The 11586-nt window shown below is 50.1% G+C and overlaps 1 protein-coding gene across 1 annotated transcript in view; it reads right to left on the bottom strand.

The window, feature by feature from the left end:
• Positions 1 to 2975: 2975 nt before the first annotated feature.
• The window catches only part of greb1 (growth regulating estrogen receptor binding 1), a gene marked incomplete at both ends in the record, with an annotated part of 17893 nt that continues 9282 nt past the window's right edge, over positions 2976 to 11586 (bottom strand). The window contains 18 exons of the mRNA XM_083684229.1: positions 2976 to 3139; positions 3313 to 3451; positions 3656 to 3856; positions 4180 to 4561; positions 4895 to 5057; positions 5525 to 5729; positions 6076 to 6237; positions 6422 to 6558; positions 6878 to 7033; positions 7372 to 7474; positions 7597 to 7756; positions 8084 to 8462; positions 8915 to 9129; positions 9710 to 9825; positions 10422 to 10779; positions 10923 to 11059; positions 11195 to 11381; positions 11523 to 11586. The exon at positions 11523 to 11586 is cut by the window's right edge and continues 117 nt beyond it. Of these exons, the coding sequence (XP_083540355.1) occupies positions 2976 to 3139; positions 3313 to 3451; positions 3656 to 3856; positions 4180 to 4561; positions 4895 to 5057; positions 5525 to 5729; positions 6076 to 6237; positions 6422 to 6558; positions 6878 to 7033; positions 7372 to 7474; positions 7597 to 7756; positions 8084 to 8462; positions 8915 to 9129; positions 9710 to 9825; positions 10422 to 10779; positions 10923 to 11059; positions 11195 to 11381; positions 11523 to 11586 (3428 nt within the window). The remainder of the gene's footprint in view (positions 3140 to 3312; positions 3452 to 3655; positions 3857 to 4179; positions 4562 to 4894; positions 5058 to 5524; positions 5730 to 6075; positions 6238 to 6421; positions 6559 to 6877; positions 7034 to 7371; positions 7475 to 7596; positions 7757 to 8083; positions 8463 to 8914; positions 9130 to 9709; positions 9826 to 10421; positions 10780 to 10922; positions 11060 to 11194; positions 11382 to 11522) is intronic.

Raw genomic sequence — 11586 nt, 5'->3', positions numbered from 1 at the left:
TTCTCTCTCTCTCCCTCTCTTTCCATCCCATTCTATCCCTCCATTTCTCTCTCTCTCTTTCTCTCTCTCTCTTTCTCTCTCTCTCTTTCTCTCTCTCTCTCTCCCTCTCTCTCTCTCTCCCTCTCTTTCCATCCCATTCTCTCTCTCTCTCTCCCTCTCTCTCCCTCTCTTTCCATCCCATTCTATCCCTCCATTTCTCTCTCTCTCTTTCTCTCTCTCCCTCTCTCTCTCCCTCTCTCTCCCCCTCCCTTTCCATCCCATTCTATCCCTCCATTTCTCTCTCTCTCTTTCTCTCTCTCTCTCTCTCTCTCTCTCTCTCTCTCTCTCCTCTCTTTCCATCCCATTCTATCCCTCCATTCCCCTCTCCCGGTGGTTAATCAAGCAGGGCCTTTCAACGTCTGACTCCACAGAAGCTCAGTGGCAATAGGACTAGCCAGCACATGTCCTGTGTGCACCCCATGGATAAAAACGGCATTCAGGAGATTATGAGGAGTGACATCCAATTATCCCAAGGGTTTTATTTTAATGGCATAATAGCAGTCAACACGGCTGTTGACAGTGGCACTACAGGGTGTGTCTGAAATATTTGTGCTCCTTTCAAGGGCAGAATTTTTCTGCGCAACTGACGGCTTTTGACCTACTCATTGTTGTCAACATGCCTTGTTAACTGATACTCCACCCACCTGAGCACAGCGCTGTGGTAAATTCACCTGTTAGGGTTGGGGTTAGGATTAGGGTTAGGGTTAGGGTTAGGGTTAGTGCTCAATTAATGGCATATTCATAGAGAGCTTTACGGTCTGTCACACACACACACACACACACACACACACACACACACACACACACACACACACACACATTACTTTACCCAGGACCATGTCTCGCTCAGGTTTCCGTTGTCACAGTATACTTCCAAATGTTCCACCGGGATCATGGTACCATAATGCGAACGGATCAGGAGATGATCCAGGAAAAAAACGTTCTACCAGCCTGTGGGTCTGACCGGTACGACTGAGTGGGTGTCCTAGTTCTAACCCTCTCTATACTGTTTCTGGAGATGTTGTCGGACTAATTTTACCAAGTGTGTTCTTGGAATGACGTTCCAGGAGTGAAACCTGAGAGGGTCAAGACCCCCATAAGTAACTTGGCCCCATCCACTTCTACACTTACATCCACTTGACTATTGGCCCTCATGACATCAGCATGGCCGTTTGGGAGACCCTGCGTTCTCAGTCCTGACCTCTGACCTATCCCTAGCGTCCTACTGCCTCTCTCCCAGTCACAAGCGTCCCTAGAGGGGCAAGATGAGTAGGTCGATTCAACGTGACCTCACGAGTTGGGGTAAACAGCTCAGGTGAATGACCCTATCTACCTCCCCCCCGTCTCCCCGCCTCCCCTAGCCAGATGCCACTACTGAAACTCACTGAACTGATGTTGTGTTCACCGAAATGTTATTGTGTCCTCTTGATTTCATTAAAATGATCATGAGCGAGATGTACTCTAACTTGAAATTAAATCTGTCTGTTGCTTTCTCTGCCAAGTCATGCCAAGTCTGTGTACAGTAACAAGCTCAGATTGGCCTAAAATCAAATCCATGTACCCAGCAGGGAAACCAATGAGTCCACAGCTGTTCCACCAATTTCAGCATTGCTCACCAACTATCTTCCTCTCCACAGATAACCATTATGTTCTGCTGTGTTTATGAATATGGCTTTTAGATAATGGTAGATACAGACGGGCTAAAAATCGGTCTAACCTTTTTATGTTCCTGTATAATCACTGAGAATTGGAATTAAAAGTACCTTTTTTTCAGAGCCAGGATATGGATAGAAGATGAATGTAGTCCTGTACATTCACATTTAGCTGATTCATACCCAATTCCGATAACTCCTTTGACAGGTCGGTCCTTATCAGACGAGTACGGATGAGCAGTATGTTTATTGCTCTTACGCAATCCAGTGGAACAGACAAACAGGATGTTTGAGTTACTGAATGACTGGACAATACACTGTTAAACGTATGTGGAGAAATACTTTACAGTAGCATTGGATTTTCTTAATTAATATGATCACCAACTTCAGTGTTTTTTTTACAGACGGCATCAGTATCAATCAACCGCTGGAACTCATTGCTGTACAGTATGTCACGCTATACGTTTCTCCGTAATAGTTTACAGTAGGTTAGGATTGGTAGGGTATCGTAGGCAATAGTTATGGGCAACTTGAGTAGGTTTCCTCTACACATAAAACTCCACAGACACAGACTGACTCGAACGTGCACCGTTTGCTGCCCCCTGCTGGTCATAGTTGCATCTGTCGTCTGTGCTCAGCCCACTGAGAAAAGCAATCAAAGGGAGGATACCACCCTCTAGTGGTAAAAAACATCTTATGAGATCTGCGTTCAGCATCAGGGTTGTGAATGTACAGAGAGAATGAGGACATATGAAAGAATGAGACTGTTATAAAAACATGTACATTTATACAGTGCAGTGTAACATACAGTACATAAAATAATCCCAAAAGATTATTACACCAAGGATTCAAGGTTTTGCTACATTACAGGGGAACAATACAAACCCACAGAAACCAAGCATCCAACATTAAAACCACAGGAAACTGAAAATCTCATATAAAGAGCATTGTATCGAAGTCATGAAAGAAATTTCCTCTTCTTGGCGGATAAGTACTTTTTTTACATGACACAAAACCGTATGTCGGCCGAAAGTCAACACATATTTCCAAAACATATTTCTAATGTACTCAACAACATTCCAGCGCTACACATCACAAAAGACCAAGCGAAACAAACATCGACAAACACTGTTTTGTACAAAATATGCCCAGCAGAAAATACACCTCATAATCTACAATATGAACGGTCGCATAAACCATGGAATGATTTGCTTTATACACAAGCTGAGCTGATTGTAGTGGGGGCTAATTGTAGTCGGGGGGGGGGGTTTAGGGCAAAAGGGTTCATATGTGTTTCCCCGTGAGGAAGAAGAGGGGGCGGTCTTCTTTGGCGTTGGCTGTCTGAAACTCATCGCTCAGCCTGAACCTCCATTCGTCCTCCAGTTCTAGCCTCACCACGGTCTGCCTCAGAGAGCTGCGGTCTGCACAGATCACACACAGGGTCGCTCCTGGGGAGGTTGGAGAGGGGGGGGGGGGGCTGATGTTAGGAAGCGTCAGATGGTAGGCTCAGAGTGATGGTAGTGATGTGTGTGTGTGTGTGAGTGAATGTGAGTGTGTGTGTGCGTGCGGGTGTGCATGTGTGTGTGTGCGTGCAAGTGTGTGTGTGTGTGCTTTCAGGGACCTTTAAGGAAGTGAAACTTCTTGAGGAATCCTGGGGTAACGAAGGAGTCACAGAAGCAGAGCAGCAGTCCGCTGAACAGCAGGCCTGTAGTACTGATGTTGATGGAGTGAGGCCTGGAGCTCACGAAACACACTGTCACCTACAGACAGACAGACCAACAGACCGACAGACAGACAGACCAACAGACAGACAGACCGACAGACAGACAGACAGACAGGGACCAACCAGCCAATTATTATACAGTACAGAGACTGCTTGTGGCAGAAAAACACACCAGCAAGTGTGTGTGTGTGTGTGTGTGTGTGTGTGTGTGTGTGTGTGTGTGTGTGTAGTGTGCGTGTACCTCAGGCCCCAGGTTAAGGTAGCAGTCCACAGACAATACTGGGTGTGTGTAGTTCCTGGTGCTGAGAGGGAACAGGCGTTGGCTGGTGTGCTGGAGGTATTTCTCCAGCAGCAGCTGGGCAGGCATAGCCAGGAACGGGTGTTTACTGTCTGGGGCACAGATGTACTGGGATGGCTGCACTGAGGTGGGGACATCCGTCATCTGGAACAACAAAAAACATGTTTTTATGTGACATGACAACAACATCAAAACAATATTACAACACAGACATCACATTACATCATGAGGGACTGTACTTCAATTGGATCATTTTTCAATTGGATCATTTTCCCCCTGGCGTTCTACTCTGTGTAGGTTCACACTGGTAATGTGTGTGTGTTGTGTTTGCGTGCATGTGTGTGTGTGTTGTGTTTGCTTGCGTGCGTGTGTATTTGCGTTTGCTTGTGTGTGTTACGTTTGCGTGCGTGCGCGTGCGTGTGTGTGTGTGTGTGTGTGTGTGTGTGTGTGTGTGTACCAGGCCCTACCTTGGTCTTGATGATGAAGGTGCGGTATCCTCCGATGGCGATCTGCTTCTTCATGACGCTGAAGCGGTTGAAGCGGCAGATGAGCAGGCCGGCGCTGTGGGCCCGCAGGGAGAAGTCCACGTCGTCACACGTGAACCGGTTCTGGTTGTACTGGATGTCCCGGCTCAGGTCCACGTTGAGCAGCAGAAAGTCGTGGAGGTGGCCCCTGGAGAAGGGCTCCCGGGGTCTCCCTGACCCCTGCTGACCCGGGTGAACCCACGACCCCGGCCCGCGGCTGCTCCACTTCCTGATCCCACACAGGCCGTAGCGGCTCAGGTCAGGACACGCCTCCATGTGCTGCAGCACCTGCTTCAGAGACACGTTCCTCTCCATGGGCCCGCTGCTGAGAGGGGAGGGAGGGGGGGAGGGAGGGAGGGGGGGAGGGAGGGAGGGAGGGAGGGTGGGTTAGGGAGGGGAGGGAGGGAGGGAGGGAGAAATCGGTTGCAGCTTGAAACAGAGATTTATCAATAACACTACTTTGGGTACATCTCAGTACACCTGGGTATCCTACAAGCACAGTGCTTGTTCCTATTGTTTACTCAAGTGTATGTATGTACTTACTCAGTGTGTGTGTGTAAGTGTGTGTGTGCGTGCGTGTGTATGCATGTGTGTGTGTGTGTGCGCGCTCGTGTGTGTGTGTGCGCGCGCGCCCGTGTGTGTGTGCATCTGTGTGTACCTATGTGAGTCGAGGTCCACGGCGTTCCACATGACGCAGGAGTCGTCAGCGAGGAGGACGAAGGGCCAGACGTCCCCCGGCGGCCCCCCTCCCTCCACCCTGCGGCTGCGCTCCAGCTCCAGGTTGTGATTGGACAGCTCCTTGATCAGGAAGTGGGCCGCACCTAGGAGAGGAGAGAGAGGCACACAGGTGTGACAGACGGAAGAACGAATCAGAAAGAGAGAGATGGAAGGAGGGAAGGAGTGAGAAATGGAGTGATAGAGGGAAGGAGTGAGAAATGGAGAGATAGAGGGAAGGAGTGAGATGGAGAGATAGAGGGAAGGAGTGAGATGGAGAGATAGAGGGAAGGAGTGAGATGGAGAGATAGCAGGAAGGAGTGAGATGGAGAGATAGAGGGAAGGAGAGAGGGCAAGAAGTGACAAAGAGGGTGATGAGGGAAAGGGTGTGAAGAGATGAGAGTGAGGTCGTGAGTGAAACAAGGATGGAGAAACGAGTAATCAAATGAGAAAGGCCACCAGGAAATCATCTATATGTCAAAGTTTAAAACACTGACTATTCCCTCCTTCCTCTGACATAAAAGCGGTTAGCAGGTTAGCTCCTAGTTAGCAGGTTAGCTCCTGGTTAGCGTACCGATGCCGGCTCCGTTGAAGACGGTAGGCAGCACCAGCATGATGTGGTTGGGCCAGTACTTCTTGTAGACGGCCATCTCGTACTCCTTGATGACCAGGATGTGCAGGTGGGCCGCTCCGTCCATGGCGTGGTACAGGTTAAACAGGCCGTGCTCATGGCGGCCCGTCGTCGGGGTGAAGATGGGGCTCTTGATGCAGTCAGGGTTCTGATGTAGAGAAAAAAAAAAAAAAAAAAACTTTATTGGCACCTTTTCATAGACACTACTTGCAACCCCAAGTGCTTTATTTATAGTAAAGATAAGGTAGGCGTATTGATTAGATCGATTAGCGTAGTATTGATCAAAATGGAAAAAGGGACAGAGAGGGACGGTGTTGTCTTTGGCCCTCCCCGGTGGCAGAATGGAGCATTGCACTCTGAATGGTCCAGAGTAGACTGAAGTAATAGTAGTTTAGAATTATTGCTTCAGCCTAAGTTTAAACACTTTTTTTCCTCCTTTGTGTTAATGCTGGTACAATTATGAGTGATAATGATAGGGTGAGGTAAAGGATTACCCAATCAGAGGTGAGAGGCAGTCTCATGCTCTCCAGCTGGCCTCCTGGTTGGCTGAAGCTAAAGTGGTGCTCTTTGGACTTTGGGATGATGAAGTAGAGTTGGATCTCCTCCCCCAGCAGGAGGTGGGAGAAGGTGAAGGCGTAGAGGGTCGACTCAAAGATCTACAGACAGACATGTGGTCATAGAACACATATACACCTCCCTAGAAACCTGTGTGTGTGTGTGTGTGTGTAAGTGTAAGTGTAGGTGTGTGTGTGTGTGTGTGTGTGTGTGTGTGTGTGTGTGTGCGTGCATGCACGTGTGTGTGTGTGTGTATGTGTGTGTGCGTGCGTGTTCTCTATTCACCTGGTATCTGGGGTTGAAGCCCATGTACCCATGACACTGCTCACAGTGGTGGTAGGTGTTGTAAGCTGCGTATTTGGACAGTTTGATCCTGGCGGTGCGTCTGCGCAGGTACACGTCCTCCTGACGCAGAAGGTTTCCTGGGAGGGGAGAGGAGCAGGGCCAGGGGTTAGTCAGGAAAACTCCCCTCCTAGACCCACAGATATACCACAGCCTGCTCGGCTTAACAGAACAAAAGGTTGAGAGTTAGAATTTCATTGGGCCCCAGGTTTGCTTTGAGAGAGCCCTCCTGAACCCACAATACAGTAGGAAAAAATACCTAATGATCAGTGTAGTCTCGATGTATTAGTAGAAATAGAGATCAAGAGTTAACAATAACATGACATAAAACTACAAATCAGTCAATGCTGTTGTATTAATGGTCTGGAGCCCCTGTCAGTAGCCCTGTGCCTCTCCTACCCTTGGTGTGGGGGCTGTAGTCCGGGCAGTAGACGGAGCTGATGTCCTCGTATTTGGGGTCGTGGATGGTGTAGTCGAAGGGCATGCCCTTCAGTGTGTCTGGCTCAGGCCAGGAGGCATGGGCAGGGTGGTACTGCACACCCTCCATCTGTGCACCTAGAGACACACACACACACACACACACACACACAGACACACACAGACACAGACACAGACACACACAGACACACACACACACACACACACACAGACACACACACACACACACACACACACACACACACACACACACACACACACACACACCCTCTGAATCACGTGTGTACAGTAACGCATTCATAGTATCTCATACCTTCTCTTCCACTCAACATCTTCAGCAGCTTATGATTCCTTAAAGCAGACGTTAAAGTGGACCGTAGCTCCACGAGTATCTGTGCTATAGAGGAGTGTATTATAACTCGTAGTGTGGAGTGTCCTATTGAATGGTAACTAACTGTAGTTGATGTCCTCCTCGTCGTAGATGTCCACCTCCATCAGTCTGATCAGCATGCGAGACAGGATGCCCAGGAACTGCAGGTACGCCCCAGTCTTGCCCACCTGACAGGGTACACACAGGTAGACACTTAGGGTGAGGGTGTGTGGAGGGGTCAGGACACAATAGACTAGTTTTAGCAGTGGGTGAACGCTAAACAACAGTCTGTGTGTGTGTGTGTGTGTACCTGCGGGGGTCCACTGAGCAGCAGCCTGCGGGGGTGGAAGTTGTCGCTGCGTCCCTCCGCGGCGCGGTTGCTGCTGTCCATGTGGTGCGGCCGGGGCACGGTCCACTGGCGGTAGTACAGAGACTGCTCTGTACACGTCATCATCTTACTCAACAGAGGCCTGGCACACACACACACACACACACACACACATACACACACACTTTCATTTAACCTTTCATTTTCAAACTTCTCAGTCTTTTCAACAGCCATTTGTACAGTAAGCTCTTCGTTGTAGTATAGAATAATAAGGATTACTCACCAAACATTTGTTTTCATACTAAGCAACTTACAATGAACACTGTACTCTGTATAGTGAACAACAGTGTAGCAACAGTATGCTAAATGCTAGGCTATTTCACAAGCTATGCTATTTCACATAGTGAACAACAGTGTAGCATGTGCATCTGTCCAGTTCCAGACAGAAGCGGTGCGTTAGCCCCAGTACCTGAAGCTGCTAGCCCAGGCCACAGACAGGTGAGGCAGGAAGGACGTACACCGAGGCAGCCCGCTCCTGTCGCTGGCCGTGATGATGTCATAGAGGGCCCGGGGCAGGAGCACGGAGGGAGGGCGGCTCACGCCCCGCGCCCAGGCGCAGCTCTGGCACGGCGAGGGGGCGCGGGGGGACGAGGAGTCCGAGGAGGTGGACTTGGAGGCGCGGCGTTGGGACAGGGGTGGGTCGAGGGGGGTTTGAGGCTGGTTGGGGTTAGGAGGGGGGGTTGTCTGGGGTTTGTTGGGGTCTGGAACGCTGCTGTCAGGGCACGGTGGGGGGGGCTGGGGGGCCGAGGGAGGGGAGTGACCCAGGCCAGGGAGGTCCGACTTGAGGGCTGGAGGAGGAGAGATGGTCAGAGAAAAATGCAAAGATGTTTTGAATACAAAGGAATGTTTTGAGTGTACATTCCCATTGGCTAAATGTTCAGTGTGAGTATGTGTGGTGTGATGTGGTGTGGTGTGTGTGTGTGTGTGTGTGTGTGTGTGTGTGTGTGTGTGGCGTTGTGTGGTGTGGTATGGTATGGTGTGGGTGTGTTATAGTCATCAAAAACCATCATTATGTGTGTGTGTCTGTGTGTGTGTGTGTGTGTGTGTGTGTGTGCGTGTGTGCGTGTGTGTAGGGGAGGGTGGCCTGTGTCTGTGTGCGTTGGTGTTTTGTCAGCCAATCTTCCCCAATTCCGATAAATGTAACCCATTTATCAAAACTCCTCCCACTCCTGCTGCATGTCTGAGGGGAGTATCTGAACGTGTGTTGTGTAACTCCTGTATTCCACAGACACGTGCTCACCATTCTCCTGCACCTCCTCCTCCTCGTTGTCGGTGCTGCTGAGCTTGTCCGGGTCGCTCTCTGAGAGGTCGCTGCCGGGGCCTGGGGCGTGGGGGGGTTGCGAACCCTGGGGCTCCACCCTCACCAGGTAGGCAGCCAATCCCAGCTCTTGCTCTAGCGCCGTGCGCTGCAGGTAGGAGGAGCTTATGACACGCAGGTCACAGTACTTTAACGACCTGGGGGACCGAGAAACCAAACAAAGCGTACATATTTCACATTGATGAAGTGCAGGCTCCACATTGGCAGGGGCCAGACACCTAACCAACCATCGAACTCTGGTTGTGTTTGTTGGATTCAGGTAACACTGGTTAGTTTCTTTGGTCGTTTCTTTGTTGTTTGCAGCCCTGCTGCCAGGAAAATTGGCCTCATTCAGACACAGCTGGAAAATCTGGCATTTCTTTTGAAATCATAAATGGACGTTACAGGAAACAGCAAAGACTTCACATTCTCTCTAGGTCAAACTGACCTTCTTCTCCAGTGTTCTGTGTGTGTAATGGAAACAATAACAGACTGTGTGGGTGTGTGCGCGTGTGTGTGCAAATATGTGTGTGTGTGTTTGTGTGCAAGTCTGTGTGTGTTTGTGTGCACATACTGTATGTGTGTGTGAGTGTGCATTTGTGTGTGTGTGTGTGTGTGTGTGTATGCATGTGTGTGTGTGTGTTTGTGTGCATGTGTACAGTATGTGTGTGTATGTGTCTGTGTATGTGTGCATATGTATATGTGTGTGTGTGTGTGTGTGTGTGTGTGTGTGTGTACCTGGGCAGGGACTCTCCCAGAGGTTCGGCCCCAGACAGAATGAGGATACAGGGTAGAGCCTCCAGCTCCAGGAAGGTCCGAGGGGCCCAGTCTCCATCCTGGATCTTCAGCCACACCTGGGGATGACACACAGTTACAGTACACAAACACACACTCCTAATCCAAGACACACACCAAACCTACTTTACTACACAGGTACAGTACACACACACACACACACACACACACACACACACACACACACACACACACACTTAATCCAAGACTCAAATATATAATATATATATTTATTTATATATAATATATAAATAAGCTGACACACAGACAGACACACACCAAACCTACTTTACTCCCCAAAAATCACAGTGCTGCCCTATAAAGTAACTAGAACAGTGATTTGTCCTACAATGAACTATGGAGTGACTGTCTGTCTAAGGAGAAGCCCTACCGTGAGCCCTACAGAATGACCCTGTCCCTGTATGGTGTGACAACCACAGACGTAACAACCATGGGGGCGCTTAGTGGCGTAGCACACAAATGCGCATACCACATAATCGCAAGGTTCCTGGTTTGATTCCGACCCTCGACATGTCTTGCATGTCATCCCTCCTCTCTCTCTCACCCATCCTTTCTGTCAATCTCTACTCTCTCAATCCCAATGAAGCTGAAATGCCCTAAAAACATATTTAAAAAAAAAAAGTGACAACCATACCTTGATGCGGTCAGTGAAGCTCTGTCCTACGTGGAGGGCTTGGCTCGGGTCTCCCAGTATGACCTCAAAGCGCTCCTGCAGTCCCAGTCTCTCCCGCACGCTGGCCAATCGGTGGTGGGCCCACGCTGCCAGGGCCAATGACGGGATGCGTAGCAACACCATGTGACCGTGTTGGGCGGGGCACCGCTGGGCGGAGTTCAGGAGGCTCTGGACGATCTCCAGGGTCTCCACGGAGGTGTGTTTGTGGAGGCTCTGCTCCCCCGGGCCCCCGGGCCGCCCAGACACGGCCATCAGAGCCACGCTGTAGTGCTGGATCAGAACCTGGGTCCGGATCACTGAGCTGTGCAGCTTTGGGAACCTGAGGAGACGGTTTCATTCAGACCTCTGGCTTCAGGTCATGCACACATACTTTGAGTGCGTGCGTGCGTGTGTGTGTGTGTGTGCATGCGTGCGTGCGTGCGTGCGTGCGTGTGTGTGTGCGTGCGCGCGTGTGTGTGTTACCTCTCTTCCAGGGCAGAGGCCATGCTCTCAAATGAGCTGTCGTAGCGTAGGAGGGGCAGGCCGCTGCCAGAGCGAGTGGAGTCCAGCAGCTCAGACACACCGAAGTAACGCGTCTTCTCATGGTACAGATCAGCATCCTACACACACACACACACACACACACACACACACGCACACACACACGGGCAGTCAGCTAGTCAGCAAATACATACCATGTAGGATATACAACATGCATGCAGATGAATAAAAATAATAATAATTAAAAAAATTACGTTGTTGAAGGCCGAGGGCCAGTGGATCTCGTTGTAAGGGCTGATGCGTGTGTGTTGTGTCTGCAGGGCGAAGGGGAACGAGGTCACGTGTAGGGTCAGGATGTTTGGCGCGTCTCTGATCTGCCAGGAGTTGAGCAGGCTGTCCACCAATCCCAGGCCGGCATCTCCACCAGGCCTGTACACTCCACTGGGAAAAGAGGAAGGAACAGATTAGACAGGATTATCGAGGATTAGAAAAGGGAAGAAACTGCCGAGATTGGATCAGCGTTGGATAACCTACGACTGAAACGCCGCACGCACGCACGCATGCACACACAAACACACACACCTGCTGATGTCCCAGTGGGCGTGGTCGTGGACCAGGATGTAGAGTGTGTAGGAGTTACTGCGGG

This window comes from Argentina silus (assembly GCF_951799395.1).
Source record: "Argentina silus genome assembly, chromosome: 14".
NCBI classification, from domain to species: Eukaryota; Metazoa; Chordata; class Actinopteri; order Argentiniformes; family Argentinidae; genus Argentina; species Argentina silus.
The sequence above is the reverse complement of the archived record's forward strand: the minus strand, read 5'-3'. Positions and strand labels throughout refer to the sequence as shown.